This window comes from Lupinus angustifolius, chromosome LG03 (genome assembly GCF_001865875.1).
Source record: "Lupinus angustifolius cultivar Tanjil chromosome LG03, LupAngTanjil_v1.0, whole genome shotgun sequence".
Taxonomy (NCBI): domain Eukaryota; kingdom Viridiplantae; phylum Streptophyta; class Magnoliopsida; order Fabales; family Fabaceae; genus Lupinus; species Lupinus angustifolius.
Genome location: NC_032011.1, coordinates 2658928 through 2678709, shown reverse-complemented (window position 1 = coordinate 2678709; position 19782 = coordinate 2658928). Strand labels below are relative to the sequence as shown.

The 19782-nt window shown below is 30.7% G+C and overlaps 1 protein-coding gene across 1 annotated transcript; it reads left to right on the top strand.

Moving 5' to 3' along the window:
• Window positions 15935–19202, top strand: LOC109342528 (homeobox protein knotted-1-like 2). Its single transcript, XM_019580501.1, has 3 exons — window positions 15935–16302; window positions 17116–17226; window positions 18701–19202. The coding sequence occupies exons 1-3, from the start codon at window positions 16129–16131 to the stop codon at window positions 18899–18901; spliced, it is 486 nt and encodes a 161-aa protein (XP_019436046.1). The 5' UTR covers window positions 15935–16128; the 3' UTR covers window positions 18902–19202.

Sequence of the window (19782 nt, the reverse complement as noted above, 5' to 3'; positions counted from 1 at the left end):
AGAGCATTATTACTAAGTATACAAAAGAGTTGTTTTGATTGGAAGTGTTATTATAATTCATACTTGTAAAGGCAATCCAAGCCATCATTGTAATTCTTCACTAATTGTAATTACTTTCTTTCACAAGGGTGTGAATAGAAAGGGGATAGAGTTACTTGGAAAAGTGTTTTCCAAGGGTATAAGTATTAGTGAGTGTGTAATGTAATAGAGATCTTGGGGTGAGATATTGTAATTACAACTCATAATATTTAGTGGAAAATCTCTTGTGGCCGTGCAAGAGTACTGGACGTAGCCTTTGGTGGACAAGAAGGTGAACCAGTATAAAACATTTGTGTACCCTCTTCTCCCTTACCTCTTTGATTTATTCTTGTTTATTTTCTACAATATTATCCGCTGCACTTTAACTCGTCATTTTGTAGAAAAAGTGGTCATAATTTATAGTCAACTAATTCACCCAGTTGAGAGTTCATATTCATAGTCCACAGAAATAACTGTTGTTAACATAAGTGGTGTGAATTGATTGAAGAAAGCCACAAATCTAAAATGAAAATGGGGTTGTTGGAAGAAGAACCCATTAGTGATGTGAATACGTTTTCCATGGTCCATATTTTTGTTGACTTAACAAGGGCCATGGCGAGGCCATTTGCTATTAAGTAATAAGTACCTAGAAAGATGGCAAATTTTATATTCTAAGACAAGTCTGTATAATTGGTTGAATATTCACATAGCTCTTCCCCTTCAGCCCATCTATCATTTCACTAATCACATGGCCATGATTCCTCACAGGCTCACAGGCGTGTTTGAATTATTGAAATATCTTTTGGCTTGCTACTATTTGGGCTATGTGGAGGTCTAGGCATGACTTTATATTTAATTCAGTGCATCCCTCTCTCGAGAAAATTTTTGAGGCTGTTAGGGTTACTTCTTGGCTTTGGATCAGTGGGAAGAGGGGTAAAGATCAGTTCACTTTTGCGGACTGGATATCAAACCCCATTTTTTGTCTTATGTTGTAATGACTTTTAGTTTTTTCTTTTTTCAGCTTATTTCTCTCCTGTAATTATTTCCTCTCTTAATAAAATCTTTCCTTTTGCCGATAAAAAAAAAACATCTACAAAAGTCATTTTGTCAAAAATATTTTTGGAGAATTGATTTTTCTCATAAAATAAAAAGTGTTTATTTTGACAAATAATCATAACCAAATGCATTCTAAATCTATCAACAATAAAAAAGTACTTCTTATAAATTGCCTGAACAAGTCAAGTTCAGATTAAATGTTGAGTTGAAAAAAAAAATGCTAACAAAATAAGAACGGGTGATTTACCTATCTTGGGATTAATTGGTCTGTATTGTTTTTTAGAAGAAGAAATTAAAAAACAACCGTTATTATTCCAAAACAATAGTCTGCATAAGCTTATTACAATTTTAAGCTGTTTTTTTGGTGTTAAAATTATTTGATAATCTAATATCATGTGACATCAAATTTGAACCAAACACACTTAATGTAAAACGATTAACTAGAACAAAAATGCAGCAAGAAAATCCATTGTGCTTTGATTCATGATTATTGAATGGCATGTGATGCAGCATAAACCTTCACTAAAACATGCAAATGCATGAGACTACGTAGCAGATATATCTTTTGGCCAATTAAATTATCAATGCCTTGATTATCCTAACATAGTCAATTGACACAGATTGATATTGTGGAAGCACCAAAAAGAGTGCACCACCACAATTATTTCGGTCAATATAAATCCTACTTCACTGTTGGGAACATTTTATAAAACATATCAAAGAATAGTCTCAACAATGATATCTATAGATATTCCTTGATTGCATTCATTTGCAATGAAAAGAAGATAAAGAAAAAGTTAGTAATGGTAACCTGCTCAACAATATATTATGCATAACCTTAACTTTTTTTAAAAGCAAAACGATTAATTTATTCAAGGTTAAAAGAATACAATATGATAACCTTAACTTCAATCGAAAATATCATTCATAATGCCACCAAATCTGTTAACAGATAAAATTTACTATTGATCCTCTTGGTCTGGCTTTTAGAAGAAGTATGATTATTATTCCCTTGAATCATATAAGAAATATTTTTTCTCTACGGAAAGGGATCATATTGAACTGGCACAAGTAGCATGCTCAACCTTCTACAAGTTAATAAATGAAATGTACTTAACTTGTTTATGCTTTTCATCTCTTGCACCAATGAACTTTATATCACAATAATATTGTTTTTAGTCCAATGTTTTTAAATTAAGACTGTGCATTTTATATTTTTGGATAAGAAAGAAGTATAGGTAATTATTATTTTTCTTGAAACAAAAATGCAAGTTTGATGGATAAACTTAAAGTAAAAAAATTGCATATATTATCCCACATTTTTTCATTATTTTGCATATATTTCCATCATTATGTTTATTAAGTACGATGTTAAGAGTCTGACTTCTATCGTGTGTATAAAAATACAAAAATAAATAATTTTGTTATCCTGCTCTTAGGGCAAAGTTTAAGAAGCTATAAAATGATGTGTTATTATGTAACTTATGTTTAGGGGTTTAGGGAATGACATAAATATCTCACAAGTGATACATGTAAAAATACCTAAAATATGTATTGGCAAAAATAACCTAGTTAGAATGAATATCATAATGTTTGCCCTATCGGTAGTCGTATACTTATAATTTTCCTTTTTAATTAAATATTTTATATATATTATAATCTATTATTAATTATTGTAAGATTACATTTTATCTACTTTATATTATTTCATAATAAATTTTAATGATCAGATTATAATCATAAATTTATCATATATATATTATATTAGTCAAGTAATAATCATTTTTATAAATTAATTATTATAAAATATATAATTAAATTTTAAAATTCGTTAAATGTTCTGCCTGCAAAGTACCCACAAATAGTGTATATATGGACACACATAAGCACAAATTCATTATAAAATTCAAGATTTTTTATATTTTTCCTTAAGATACATCAATTTATCACTCATTTTTTGCTTAAAACTTGTCTCTCTTTAATATATATTCCACAAATTTATTTCTACACACATCAACATAAATTGGGCAAAATATTTCAGTCAAATTATATCATCCATATGGATTTTAGGAAGGTGATCACCTGGTCAAAAAGCAAAGAAAAATATATAGTACAAAAATATATTTACCTGAGTACCTGACTACTTTCTTTAATCACATTAATTTTGAATTCTTAGCTTGTGCCTAACATTTCACTTGAACTAAATTCATTAATATGAGGATTATTTAAGGAAGGTTATGATCGATAGTGCTTTGGAATGGCTGCCATGAATGATCATTGTCATGGGCCACATACGATGAGTGCCAAATATTATTAACTGCTTCATTTTTACTACAAAAAGAAGCAAAAGATTGTGTTGGGAAACTCTTTTAATGGGATTATTACTCTCTACCTTTCATGTCTGAATTCAACCATGACTCTTCTTTTTCTTTTCTTTTCCGTAAAATCAAAATTTTCTATCCATTATTCTTCATCTTAGTTTTAGTGGGACTTGAATGAATTTAAGGTCAGAAAATGATATATATTTTAAAGTATGGAGCTAAAAGCCCAAACAACATAACATAAACAAAACTACAATAGGCATCTCCCATTCCCACTCATCCTCATGAATGAGCTAAGGTAACTCTTGGAGGGGATGTCTAAAAATAAACAAGAGAAATGACCATCTAACTAACTAATCAAAACATCTATTAGTGTAGGGAGTTATAAGGTGTTCTTATGATTTGAGTGAATGATTTAAAGTAGGGATGGAAACGAGGTGAACTGAGTCGAACTAGAGCTCAGCTCGATAAGGATTGGCTCGACTCGAGTTCGATACAAATTATTATTTTAGCTCGAGTTCGGCTCGATTAAAGTTCACGAACTGTCCGGTTCAGTTCGAATGGTTCATTTGGACAACTCAAATAATTAATTAAAATTTGAAAAAAAATACTGCAAATTTTTTTTATATATAAATATAATCTTATTTATATATATAATAACAATTAATATAAAAAATAATGTATCGGTTATAATAAACTTAAAAATTAGTTTATATATATATATATATATATATATATATATTTATTGAGGAGGGATTCAGTTACTCCTCTCCATCTTAGTCATTAATTCTAGGAAAATCCAATAGTTTAAATTAATGAGTAGATTTAAACCATTTGTTTGTAGGCAACTACAGTGTGAGTCCAAACAAAGCAATCAAGGTCCAATTCGAGTTCCGGACGAATATAGAGTTGATTCGGTTCATTGTCAGCCATAGTTTAAAGAATGAAGTGAAAGAGGTTGTGGATTCGAGTCTCATCTACAACAAATTAAAAAATGAATTATAAGGTGGTCTGATGATTATAATGAATGAAGTGAAGAAGATTGAGAGTTCGATCTTATCCCTAACAAATATTATCATACTAACATTTACATATAAAGAAAAACATCTATTAACCTCTTTATATATGTATTGAAGAATCACAACACATTCACGTTTTATTGGTCTTTTATACTTGCCATCAGAGGATAATAGTGATGAGAAATTTGGCATAAACTTGGAACCAACTGAATTGCAACCATGTTGTCAATAGTCCACTAGCATCTCAAATCAAAATGTATTCATTATATAAGAGAAAATATTTGAACTCATGTTTGCTTTTCTCACTAAGAGCTCTATATCATATTACATGTTTTGGTTATGTTTAACAATGAACCAAAGCTTTTGAGCTACTTATAACTATATTATTATTCCTTCAAATATTTCTCTTATATAATGAATACATGAACTTTGATGTGAGAAGGATGGTTGCAATTCAGTTGATTCTAAGTTTAAGCCAAATTTCTCATCACTATTATCCTCTCATGCCAAAAATAAGTTAAAAGGATATATGACAATGAGTTTTTTTTCAATAGTGGAAGGAATTATGAGATCTTTGAATATCGTGCAAGGTTAAATATAAGATTTGATTTTTTTAGAATAACACGTAATGGAAGGAACCACACACTGAAAAATATTTGATTCATTAATCATAAAGTGTGAGAATATTATTAGTTAATACTATAAAAATAATATTACCTTTGATATCATTTTGGTAGTTTTGCATTAATTAATTAAGAAAATTAGAAACACCCCTAAATTTGTTTGCATCATAATTCTTAAGAGTAAGGATTTTTGCTATTAATAAAAAGATAAGTGTCACATAATAATATATAAAACACAATATGTAATGACACTTTTATCATTTTATTTACTATGAAATCACATTTTTATATTGAAAATATGAGGAAAAACAATCACTTATCTCTCTATTAGAAGATTGTTGTTCAATTACCAAGGCTATTTATATTAGAAAGTGACATTCTTGATCAAAACATTATTGAAGACAAAGGCACAAAGATAGAAAAAGATGAAGAAATAACTTAACCTTTTTCTTATTATTCTTTTTCTGGTTTTAGTTTATTGAGCTTTGTTTTCAATAATGTTTTGATCAAGAATGTCACTTTCTAATATGGTATCAGAGCCTCTTCTCTGAAGAGGCTCTGCCATGCTCCACCGCTGCACCTATTTCCTTCTTCAACATTAAGCTCATTGGTAATTCTTCTCTTCCTGTGTTGATCTTCTTTTTTTTTTTTTTTTGTACCATTCAATTTCTTTCTTCTACTGAAACCAATGGACAACCGTGTCATAACTACCATAAACCCTTCTCAAGATCCTACATCCCCGTTCTTTATACACCCTAGTGAGAATCCTGGGACTGCTCTTGTATCAGTTCTTTTGAATGGAGACAATTATCACAAATGGTCACAAGCTATGGCTAGATCTATAAAGACCAAGAACAAACTTCAGTTCATTGATGGCTCTCTTCCAAAACCACAAATCGATGACCCCAATTTTGCCAACTGGGACAGATGCAATACATTAGTAGTGTCCTGGTTGATTCAATCAGTTGATGCTGCAATTTCTCAAAGTGTTCTTTGGATGGAGACAGCTGTAGAAATATGGCAAGATCTAAAAGAGAGATACTACCAAGGAGACATCTACAGAATTTCTGACTTGCTTGGAGAGATTCATAGCTACAAACAAGGGAATTTAGGAGTCGGGGCTTACTATTCACACATTAAAGGATTATGGCAGGAACTTGACAATTTCAGATTGATTCCACCATGTTCCTGCACTTGTACCTTAGCACCAATTGTTAGGAATTATAGAGAGAACGACTATGTTATATGCTTTCTAAAAGGGCTAAATGATCAATATGAGAGTGTGAGGTCTCAAATAATGTTGATGGATCCTTTACCAACCATCAACAAGGCATTTGCTTTATTTACTCACCCAACAAGAAAGACATTTACACTCACACTACAATGAGTCAAATGTGCTATTAAATACTGCTCAAAATGGCTACAATCAAGAATGTCACTTTCTAATACCCATTGTAGTAACATATAAAACCCATTGTAGTAACATATAAAACCCATTGTAGTAACATTACCTAATGGAGATCAAATTCTAACCACCATATCTGGCAGTGTAATGTTTTCTAAACAACTTGTCTTAACAGATGTTTTGTATATACCAACCTTCCATTACAATTTAATCTCTGTTTCCAAGATAACCAACACTTTGCATTGCAGATTAACCTTTCTTGAAAACTCTTGTGAAATTCAGGACCTCTCCTCTTTGAAGATGATTGGTGTAGCTGACTTAAAGGCTGGATTATATGCTATAAGGAACAATGCTAAGTGTATAACAAGACCTCTTGATAAACAATATAGAATTGGTTCCCTCACTGGATATGATTCAAATGTTTGGCACAATAGGCTAGGACACCTTTCACATGAGAAAATGGCAATTATGCAGAAACATTATCCTACTGTTAAGTGCAATAAAATTGATTTACCTTGTCATATCTGCCATCTAGCTAAACAGAAAAGATTACCTTATAGCAATAGTTTTTCTAAGTCTGCTCATATATTTGATTTATTGCATATGGATATTTGGGGCCCCTTTTCTATGCCTAGTACATTGGGACATAAGTACTTTCTAACTATTGTGGATGATAAATCCAGATTTACTTGGCTTTACTTCATGAAAGCCAAATCAGAAGTTCCTGACTTAATCAGGAATTTTGTTTCCCTTGTCAATACTCAGTTTGGAGTAAAGACCAAAAATATTAGAAGTGATAATGGTAGGGAATTTCACATGAGTGAATTTTATGCTAGGAATGGGATTGTGCATCAAACTAGTTGTGTTGAGACCCCCCAACAAAATGGTATAGTTGAGAGAAAACACCAACATATACTGAGTGTGACTAGGTCTCTCATTTTCCAATCTGGATTACCCCACTGCCTTTGGAATTATGCTGCTGGCCATGCTGTATTCTTGATAAACAGGCAACCTACTAAATACTTATCTAATGAGAGCCCTTACTATGTTCTGTACAATAAGATTCCCAATATTACTAACCTAAAGGTCTTTGGATGCTTATGTTATGCTTCTACCCTTACCTCCCAAAGGAAGAAACTGGATCACAGATCAAGAAAGTGCATTTTTCTTGGTCTGAAGCAAGGAGTAAAAGGTTACATCCTAATGGATGTTAATACTCATGAAGTTTTCTTATCAAGAAACACTATATTTTATGAACATGTTTTCCCTTATAAAGATGTTGTCAAAGACAATAATTGTCCTAGGGAAAATTCTGAACCAAGGCCTATCATTGACAGAATTTACGCCTCCACTGATGTTGACAATACTCTAGACATAGGTAACCCTGTTTCTAGCTCTGCTCAACAAATGCATCAAACCCCTGTGAATAATTCTGTGGAAAATTATCCTAGTGAAGACAACAGCTTTGAACCTATTAGCATTTCCAATGAGCAATCCTCTTCTAATAGTCACACATATAGCCCCACTGATCATAATGAATCTAATTTACCTATGCCTAGACAGTCCCTTAGACCCAAACAAAGGCCTAATTACCTACAAGACTATCACTGCTCATTGATTACTGCCACTGACATAAAGGCTCCTAAAAGGATTAAATCCTCCACTATCAGATACCCCTTAGAAAAGAGTTTGTCCTATGACATACTATCTAATGACCACAAAAGATATTCTATGAGCATCTCATCCAACACTGAGCCTGCAAATTATAAGGATGCTGTAAAGCATGAATGCTGGAGAAATGCTATAAAAAATGAGCTTGATGCTCTTGAAGAAAACAAGACTTGGATCATAACTAGGTTGCCCAACAACAAAAAAGCCATAGGGTGTAAGTGGGTTTTTAAAATCAAGTATAGATCTGATGGGAGTGTTGAGAGACACAAAGCCAGGCTAGTAGCCAAAGGCTTTACCCAAACCGAAGGAGTGGATTTTCTGGAAACCTTTAGCCCTGTTGTGAAGATGACAACCATAAGAGTCATCCTCTCATTAGCTTCTACTTATAAGTGGCACCTCCACCAATTAGACATAAACACTGCCTTTCTTCACGGGGATTTAAAGGAACAAGTTTTCATGAAAATCCCTCCAGGCATTGATACTGAAGTTCCAGGTCTGGTTTGTAAGTTGGAAAAGTCCATCTATGGTTTAAAACAAGCAAGCAGGCAATGGCATGATAAGCTTACTAATTTCCTTATGCTCTCTGGCTATACTAAATCTAATGCTGATTATTCAATGTTCATAAAATCTTGCAAATCTAGTTTCACTGCTATACTTATATATGTTGATGATCTCATATTGACTGGAAATGACATGAATGAAATTGATAAAATGAAACATTCTCTTGATTCTGAATTTAGCATAAAAGACCTCGGGAAATTGAAATATTTCCTAGGTATGGAGATTGCTAGATCTACACAAGGTATTCTCCTTTACCAAAGGAAGTATACCCTTGATCTTCTGCAGGAAACAGGAATGATGGCAGCTAAACCTTGTTCTACTCCTATGGAGTACTCTACCAAATTGATTCATTCCAAACTTGGTGATCTCTTATCTGACCCTAGTACATATAGAAGGCTAATTGGTAGACTTGTTTACTTAACTCACACTAGACCTGATTTGAGTTTTGCAGTAGGACATCTAAGTCAATTTCTGGCTGCACCAACTAATGAGCACCTAGAAGCAGGCATGAGGATTCTGAGATACATAAAATCCACCATTGGCATTGGAGTTTTCTTCCCTTCCAGCAGTGATTTCAAAGTAAAGGGATACACAGATTCTGACTAGGGTGCCTGCATAGATACTAGAAGGTTTGTCTCTGGATATTGTTTCTATCTAGGCAACTCCCTCATTTGTTGGAAAAGCAAAAAGCAGAAGACAGTTTCAAGGTCTTCAGCAGAAGCTGAATACAGGGCAATGGCCCTTGCAGCCTGCGAAGCACAGTGGATTGTTCACCTTCTTCATGATCTTGGAGTGAATGATTCTGGTCCTATAGCCTTGTATTGTGATAACCAATCAGCCTTATACATTGCTACTAACCCTGTCTTCCATGAGAGGACGAAACATATAGACATAGATTGTCATTCAGTTCGTGACAGAGTCAAGTCAGGGATTGTTCATTTACTGCCCATTTCCACAGATTCTCAAGTTGCTGACATATTCACAAAGGCTTTATCTCCTTCTCTTTTCAAGAAATGTCGTTCCAAGCTTGGCATGTTTGACATACACATGCCAGCTTGTGGGGGACTATTAGAAAGTGACATTCTTGATCAAAACATTATTGAAGACAAAGGCACAAAGATAGAAAAAGATGAAGAAATAACTTAGCCTTTTTCTTATTGTTCTTTTTCTGGTTTTAGTTTATTGAGCTTTGTTTTCTTACTAGACCCATTTTCTTTTTCTGTTTTCAGTTATTCCCTTTTTAGGTTGTTAGTGGAGTTTGTTGGTAACAAACTTTCTATAAGTAGCTAGTTGTGTTAGTTGTTAAACTCAATTCAGTTCTATCCTTCAACACAAATTGGTATGCATTGTTTTACTTACTGATTCAAATTCTTCATTCTTTTATTTCTTTACATTCAAAGATTCATCAATCATGGATAGCCATAGGTTTAATAATTTATAAAATAACTAAATCATTTACACTTCCTGACTTTGTAGAAACGCTAAACTATATGACAACATTTTCACAATTCGTGCTTGTTTATAGACTTATACATGTAATTTAATTTTTTAATATTAATACATGTTGAGTTAATTGAACTTACAAGATTTATGAGCGTAATATTTATATGTGCTAGTGGAAAGCTTATACGCAATTAATAAATCATTCATTTAATCATTTATATTAAATATATTTAAAAATTAATAATAATTAAATATGAATAGTTGATGATACATTAACAATATAAAAAACTTACAATACATACATTTTTTATCATTAAATATCTGATTTCACATTTGCATTAAGATTCATAGTAAAGAATTTTGGGATCCAGATTTTCACCCCAACAGAAAGTATTTTTTACATTATTTTCGTATAAATAAAAATAATATATGGATAATATACAATATACCTATCGTATAAAAAACTTTATCGTATATATATAATTTTTTTTTTTATCAGCAATGTATTATATTAAATAAAGAAAGAATTAGAAGAACAAGTGGTGCTCCTATCCACAAAAAAAACCTTTACATATGCAAATTCAAACAATTTGAAGGGCTCCACACCCAATCCATGAACGAGTAAGAGAATGGAGGAGATCTAGCAGAGAGAATGTTCCAAGAATGAAGTTGAATAGCAAAAATTACCTCATCAAGATTACAAGGGGAATTATCAAAAATAGCTTTGTTCCTTGCCAACCAAAGAGACCACAAGGTGACAAACCAGATAGACATCCACTGATTATGATAAGGATTTCCTAGCCGCAAATAAGACCAATGAGATAGGAAGTTATTCCTAATTCCAGCTGGAAAAACATAATTAAGTCCAAACCAAGAGAAAATAGTTTGCCATACATCATAAGCGAAAGAGCAGGAAAAAAACAAATGATCAACAGATTCTTCCACCATTCCACAGAAAACACATCCTAATATTAATCTGAACTTTTATCTCTAGGTAAATAATTCCCAGTGTTAATTATTTTTTTCGCATCTGACAGGCTGACACACTACATGTGCAAGTATATGAATTTCCTTTGGATTATTAGGGTTTTTTATGTGAATTTGGAAATGGTGGTTAAGGGTCCAATCATGACTGTTACAACTTTGGAAACCATTTGCAATTAGGTTGGGGCCTTGTAATAATAACCATTCTCATATAAAATATGGGACTAATATACTATTATTTAATTTTAATGTATTTTTCTATTTGTGGAATGAAATGCAACCATATGATATCACTTCAATTACAAATGGTTTTGTTTTGTACACATATATTATATAATTGCTTGTACCATATTGCAATGCTTGTCTTGTTTATTCCGATTCAAAAAGTGTAGGAGTATCTGCGCTGCATGGTTAGAAATAAAGTGTGAATTAAAGTGTAATGAGGGTCTTATTTATAAAACACAAGTGAATGAATTTTGTTAAAGGATTGTTGATGAGATAATTAGTTGTTAGATAATTGGTTATTAGTTTTATTGATTTTCAATATATAAATCATTGTATCATTTTCTAATTTAATCAATGAGAAATAAAGTTCCTATTTTTTCTCTTTCTCTTTCTTTCTTCAAGTTTCCTATTTTCTCATTCATCATTCTTTCATACTTCTTGATTAATCAAAAAGATTTCTTTAATGACTCTACCATTTTAACAAATTTTATATTGAAACATTAAGTTCAATACTTATTTATATGTGAAAATATAAACTTTAGGGCAAAATGTATCTTTTCTCTTCCTTAAACAATACCTACAAGATAGAGTTAAGATTCACGGGAGTATATCTATTGTCATATAAAGTGTGTCACTTCATATCTAATAATTTGTGATTGATTTGATAAAACACATTTAAGTTAATAATATAATTATAAGTATTTTTCTGACCTATTAAAAGAAGTAATACATATAAGAATAACGACTTTACACACTACAGTAATAAATAGAATGGATCTAATTTAGAAATTAATTTGCAAGGAGTATAGCAATGTTAATTTGCAAACCAAATTTACATATAACTTTTTTTTTCTTCCTTTTCTTATTTGTTTAGATTAAAAAATAATAGTGAGAATAATAGGAGTATGTGGTTTACTTGTTTTATTATCTAAAAAGGAAGGAATGTTAGAACACCTTAAATACTTTGATATGCAGACATATCATTATTATTAATTGAAGATGTGCTATTACAATGTATTAATTAAAATATGTGAATTTTATCCAACTTATGGGTTAAAACTCACAATTTCTAAATTATGAAAAACAAATTTCCTGACAACTCGTTATATAGTTAGGATAATATTAAAGAATTACAAAACTACATTCAGAAACGATATATTTAATATATTAAGAAGTAAAGTAATTAATTTTGTAACGTTGACTTATATTTTTATTTTCGAATTCCTCAATGAATTCCCTAACAAGATACTTTATTTTGGAGGATAAACATATTTTATTAATGATTATTTTTTGTGTGGTTTTCGTTGTAGTTTTAAGGATTAGATGAACAAGTAATAAAGAGATATATTCTCCTGTAAAGTAATTCATAAATCTTCTTGCACATAAAATGACATGGGTTATTTTTAAATCATTAATAAGTAAAATGCTACATTAAAATATATATCATATTCTTATATATTTAAGAGGATTTTTAGGTTATTTCTATACAATGTTAGTAATAATATCATATCAGTTATCAAGCACATTAGGTATATTGTCCGGGTGATATACAAATTCAATGGTTATTCACTAATGAAGCTGCATACTAACGAAATTATATATATATTAACATTAATTTTAAAAAACTAAAAAATAATTTAATAAATACTTTTGTTTAACCATTTGTTAAAATAAAATGTATATGTTAATATATCATATTTTAGAAGTATAAATAAATAAAATGATTTTGTATTTATTCTAAAATAAGTCATAAAAATTAGCCGATGAGTTAAATGAAAATCAATCGGCATAACCAGAATGATATAATTACATGACTGATATAATTATTATACTATATTAATTTTGGGATGATTTTTTGGTTGGACCAGCCAGAACAATTTTCATAACTATGCTTTTATTTTTGTTTTAAAAGAATTTATCAATTTAATAATCTTTTTTCACTTAATTTTTTTTATCTTTGTGTTTTAAAAAATAAAAATGTTGCCATATATAAAAGATGCTCCATTCTTCTTCCTCTCGGAGTCCTTCCTTCCCTTCTTCATACGTGCATGTGGATTGGTACAAGAAAGAAACAAAGTTGGCTGGAGGATGCAAAATGAAAGGTGTAACATTCTTTATTTTCCCTAAGTATCTTTCACCAATCCGACTTAATCATGTTGAGTTTATTCAAGTGTCAAATTTCAAATTGAATATAAGAGAATGAACAAAAGAGTTTCTAAGTGAAAAAGACTCATGTAATTATTGTCTTAATATTTTGGTTCAAGACGTAATGTATTACTTATTACTCTCTACTCTTCTCATGCATGACAACAATGAAACTCCCAATTTATTGGAGGCTCCCCTGGTCACGATCAGATCCAACAAATCCTACTTAAGTTGAATATAGATTATCATACACGACAAAGTTCAAGTTCATCTGATTAAGTTAGAACAACTCTCTACCATACATATCTACACCCATTTCTTCATAACAATTTACATCATTAGTAAGTGAGATATAAAAGTAAGTTTCAATATTGTTGATCTTGTATCCGAGGCCCCCCTAGCCTTGTTGATAGAAGCATGTGGGAATGGTACGAGTAAGGGGCTCAAATGTTAGGGGAAGTGATAGAGAATAAGACACTACCATTATTGTTCTCAATGAGCTTGTGGAGAGTAATCATTTCATTCCAGCAAGATCTATGGAATATGTGTTGAGTTCTGCATGCAAAGGATACATCAGTTTGGTGTATCGGTCATTCAATCTATGTACCTTTGGTTTGAATGACAGCAAACTACATGCAGCACAATGCAGTGCTTGATTTGATAGGTGCATGCATTGATGCATCATGCCCATTATCATATAATTAATTATCATATTGAAGAGACAAGTGCTTGTTTTTACGATTTCAATAAAAGATAAATGTATTATATACTTATTTTTTATACTATTATATATTTATCTCTTGAAATGATCTTAACTATACTCTTGATATGTATTACCCGGATATGCTTTATTTATTAATCACTATTTAGTTTTTGAAACAAAAGGAGACTCGTGGAGAGAGAAATTATTGTCAATGATTATTGTTCAATCACATCTAGAAATTCTTAAAAGGATAGTTAGTGTAGCAACTTTTTTGTGAGAATATTAGTTTTACAATTAATGAAAAGGTCTTTAGTTTTAAAATAATGTAATATTGGTCCACTCATAAGAGAGATCTCAAATTCAAGTTCATCATAATACAATTATCTTGAATATTTGATCGGAAGAACATAAAGAGTTAGAGAGAAAAAAAGATGCATTCACACACTGTATGAGTTATTATTATATTATTTACTAATCATTGACTATTTAAAAAATTAATTCAAATAAATGATGAATAATATAATTAGTATGTATAAAATTTACATTATTAGTGGATAGATATTATACTCAAAAAATTAAGTATGGTGCAAGGGGTTTAATGTCCCAAGAAAAACTTTTTTAGTCTTTGAGATAGACAATTGACAAAATTCAATCAATATTTGCTAACAATTTTATTAAAACAATACCCACTCTAACATATTTTGTTCTCTTTTTATGAGTGGGCCCTCTTAGTGTCTTTAGTTAAACATGAAGTATAATGAAATTAAACTTAACTAAACTTTGAAACAAAGATATTATATTGTAGTGAAGAACATGGAATGTATACTACTTTACCCATAAATTTGTCCATTTCTATTTTTATAGGAAACATTTGTCTTGTTGTTTGAGGACCACTGAACAGTAACGGAAATAGGAATGAAGCAAATTGATGAGGATTGAGCAGTTTCGGTTTTGGCTTTTTTCTATTGTACTATGGAAGAGAGAGAATGAAAGACTTAGTAGAATAAGTAGAAAAGTGAGAAAAATAAAGAAAAATAAATAAATAAAAATGACAGAAAACACTGGCTCAATGAAAGGAGCAGTGTACTAACAAAAGGGTACCCCATTGCTCGAGAAACCTTTGAAGTGTTGCTTTCATGAGTGAAAAAGACAAGGAAATAGATGAACCAAAAAGGCACCCCCACCCCATAAATGTTTCTTTTATCATAATTTTCTACATCAAAATTAAACAACTCTTTTATAAGAAAAAAAAAAGAATTTGTGAGATAGTATAGTATATATTATTTGTCATAATCGCTATGTTTTTTTGGTACGAGTAAATAACTAATCACTTTCATTATATGTGATTGTCCCTCACAATAAATGTTAGTTACAAAAATTGAATTTGTAACATTTTGACCTATTTCGGATCTAGTGGATTCTTATACTATTTTTTCAAAATCCAAATACATTAATTTCCAATACAAATTTAATCATTATAGATTTTTTAAAATATATCATAGGGCATATTAGCATAACAATCTATTTCAATATATAAATTTGTTGTACTAATAACAAAGTTTCACTTAGGTCTCACATTTTGTATCATCTTATATGTTAAAGTACTATAATTGGCTAGAATATGATAATTTTAATGAATTATAATTGATTGGCCAAAATTTGAGTGCAAGATGTGTAAGAAAGTGAGATATATGATTTCACTTGATTTTATGTTCTGACTGATTCCCATTCTATCTTAATTAACACGTTTGCATGCAAGGGTCATTCAGTTTGGTTACTTCCAAAAGTGGGAGCATCTCAATCTCACTGACCTTATATATCATCTTGCTTCAACTAGCTGAGATAGTATAGTACATATTTCACATCATATTCTCTCAGATAGTATAGTATATATAACAGCAGCACTTGTATATCTGGTATATCGAAGGTTGATTCTATCTACTCAAATATAGATATGGAATCTAAGAGGAATAGTAGTAATGATAAGAACTACCAACAACAAAAAGATGAAGATGAAGAAGAATTGGAACTAGAACAAGAAGAAGAAAGCAATGAGATTCTCAAGAGAAGAATCTCTAGCCACCCTCTCTATGGACTTCTGGTTGAAACTCACTTGGAGTGTTTGAAGGTCTCTCTCTCTCTCCCTCTCTCTAGTCTCCATTTTCCTTCTCCTAACACTATATCTATATGCAATATATGTTTAATTCTAGAAGAAAAATTGACAAAACCAAATTTTATGTTCTCAATGTGAGTGTAAATTGAGACAATATGTCTAGAATTGGAGCTTCATATCATATTTGAAGAGTTTGATTTTCTTTCCCTTAAAAAGAGAACATTCATCTTAATTTGAAAACTTGTTGGATCTTAATTGATGAGATAAAAGGACCAAGGATTATATATCCTGAAGATTGAATTGTATCTGTAAGCCAATATCATGTAGTAAAGGGAGCAGAATATATAATTCATATATGTTTATGTGTGTGTGTGGAGAAATTAACCCAAATTCATTCTGTGGGCGATTTTATGTTTTAATTGTATATGCAAAGTTCTTATGAGTGAATTTATAAGGGTTCAAAGAACAACCAGAACTCACTCCTCAAACTCTTACCCTAGCCTTCAACCACTCAGATGATAAATGCATATTATAACTTGTAGGTCACCAGCACCATGTATATATAGAAGATGCATATCATGACAAAAAACAAAGAGCTGATTCATTTAATTTGAGCATGAGCCCTATATAAAAAATAAAGTTTCAATTACTATGCATCTAACTCTGATCTTTAGCATGAACCACTTATAGTTGATAGACTTAACTTTAGATCAATCTTTTGGTGCCATGTACATGATGAGTCATGAGCACAACCATGTTCATTTAGTTTGAGCAAGAGTCTTTTACATGCATTTTGTGATTAATCAATGGGCTAGCTCTTCTTTTCAGGTTGGTGACATTTCCAACTTGGACAGTGAGCTCAAGATCAATCATCAGATGCAAGCAATGAAGAAACAAAACTTGGGAATGTTCAGCCAGTCTGAGCTTGATCTTTTCATGGTAACACTAAGTCCAATCTCTCTCTCCTTCTATCTATCTTTCATATATAGTTGGGTGGGTTTTTTATTACACAGAAGCCAATGAATGAACAATGCTGTCATGGATGATGAGTCAAGTGCTGAAAAGTTAGTCAAATAACCTAACAACATGATGGGAAATTAAGACTAATATTCTCCATTTTGATGGATGGTTCATGGTTGGCAAAGCATGTGTTCCTGATTGAAAAAGACAGCACTGAGAAATGTGCATAGTTTTTTGTTCCAATTCTATGAGTGTGACATTTTCCCTATCTGTCTCTGTGTTTGTGCTATTGTTCAGAATTTGTCTTTTGACAATTACTTTTAGGTTTAGGTCGCAAAGGTTAATGTAGACTTAGAGGTTAGTTAGCATATAAATGCTATAAATATTTTCCCCCCATCAAAGCATGGCATGGCATTATTGCTCTTTAGAATTCTAATGAACAAAATTTTAGGTTAATAGTATAAACTTAATTGACATGATGTGAATCATGGTTAATGGTGTGTATTAGTGACTTGGAAATGCTATCATTACATATGTGACATGAGCTTGCCAAAATACCCTAGGGGGAATACTAATGTAAGTGTTCTTTAGATCACACACCAGTTGAGAAATCTAGAAGAAAAAGTATTTATAAAAAAATGTATTCAAAATTTGTTTTTTAATTCTTTGACAATGCTCATAGTGTACAGGTTATATACTACACTTTTTAGATTAAGGTGATGTTTTGGTAAACAATAATGTATATTTTGTTGATTTCATATCTTTTGCCATATCTTTTGGTTGCATCAGTCATTTTGAACTCTACATATATATAGGGCAAGGTCATGATTGATGGGGTACCTTATAAGCTAGTTGACTAGTTTATTAACAAAAAATGCTATTTAATTGTATTTGATAGTGAGCTTATTTAAAAAAATTATAAGAAGCTTATAAGCTCATATTTAATAAGCTATAGTAACTCATAGCTTATAAGCTCATATTTAATAAGCTATAGTAACTCATAACTTATAAGTTGTGGACTTCTTCCATTTTTACACTTATTTGATAAGCTTATTAGTTTATCAAACAGTTTTGATTCTAACAACAACCTTATTATGTTCTTAGAATCTTGTGCTTCTATGCTATAAGATTCCACCTGTTTCTATATCCAAATTTTTTGTCCCTTTCCGTCTGTATCTAATAAATTTACATCAAATAATATAATTTTTCTGTTTAATTAAATGACACATTTTAATTGATTTAGTATACAAATAGAGACACAGACCCGAGACAGTAGATCTACATTCCAAACCTAGCCCATTTAATTAAACTTGACATCCATAAAGAAAAACCATTGTGCTAATGTTGAGAGGTTTAGATTACTTTACATAAGTTACAAGGATCAAAGGTACCAAAAACAATATTGGTGTACATGTAAGGAGGTTTATTTGTTAACTGATTGTGTTTTGAACAGGAAGCATATTGCTTGGCACTTAGCCAGCTTAAAGAAGCAATGGAGGAACCACAAAAGAAGTCAATGACTTTCATAAACAACATGCATTCACAACTTAGAGAACTCACTATGGCAACTATGCCTACACCTTCTGAACCAGATGATGCTACTTCTTCTACTACTACTAGTGAGTGCAAATTCATAAGAAATCCTACAATTTAGAGATTGAGTTTTCTCATTGTGGAAGTGTAATATGTCTTAGCTAGCTACTAGGCTATTAACTATTAAGGCTTCAATTATTCTCAATTTGTCAAATCCTAGTTAAAGTGTAGTCATAATATTTGAAATCATAATGGTCATGCTTGGCTGTTATGTATGAATGTCATTTCCCTTTTTCATTGGAATTAAGGAGTTTTAGTTATTAATTTGTTTAATTGTGATGGTGTTAATGTATAATTAGTTGATGGTGTAAAAGAGAAGGATGATTCTATTTAGTATGAAAAATAATTTAGAAAATAGTATGTGCACAATTTATACTATCAATATATCATCCTAATCTATCATTGAATAAGTTAAATAAAAAGTCATTCTTATTATTGTTTTTATAGCATTGCTAGAAAGAAAATTATAACATATGCATCAAAGTTATATTTATTTTTATTATTATTTATATATCCATGTTTAATCTTCAGTGTATCCATGTATAGATCCTAAATTAACAAATATATAGATATTACACTTTTTATCTGAGTTTCAAAATCAAATAATTTAATATTTCATTTTAAATAAATATTAATCATTCAGTCAATCTTCCAAAATAGTTAATCTCTACAACAAAAATAAAAAACAATAAAATTTATCACTTAATAACCTAAGTCAATATAATTTTCTTTATTATTTTTATAAAAATGGGCAATATATGACCTAATGACCCTGAACAATTGCCTCAGCTATTTGACCAAACCATGGCCCTAAATGTAATCTTGAACTAAATTAGAAAATTCAAGTCCAAAATAATGTACCACGAGCACATTGGACAAAATTTAGTATTGTGCTTTATGTGTTTGTGATATTATTTCTAACCAAAAGTATAATGTTTGTAA

Excerpts from the sequence above, each read along its gene's own strand:
- LOC109342528 (XM_019580501.1), top strand. The coding sequence starts at position 16,129 with ATGGAATCTAAGAGGAATAGTAGTAATGATAAGAACTACCAACAACAA. Across the intron at positions 16,303-17,115 it reads CTCACTTGGAGTGTTTGAAG|GTTGGTGACATTTCCAACTT; the intron begins GTCTCTCTCTCT and ends TCTTCTTTTCAG. Across the intron at positions 17,227-18,700 it reads CTGAGCTTGATCTTTTCATG|GAAGCATATTGCTTGGCACT; the intron begins GTAACACTAAGT and ends TGTTTTGAACAG.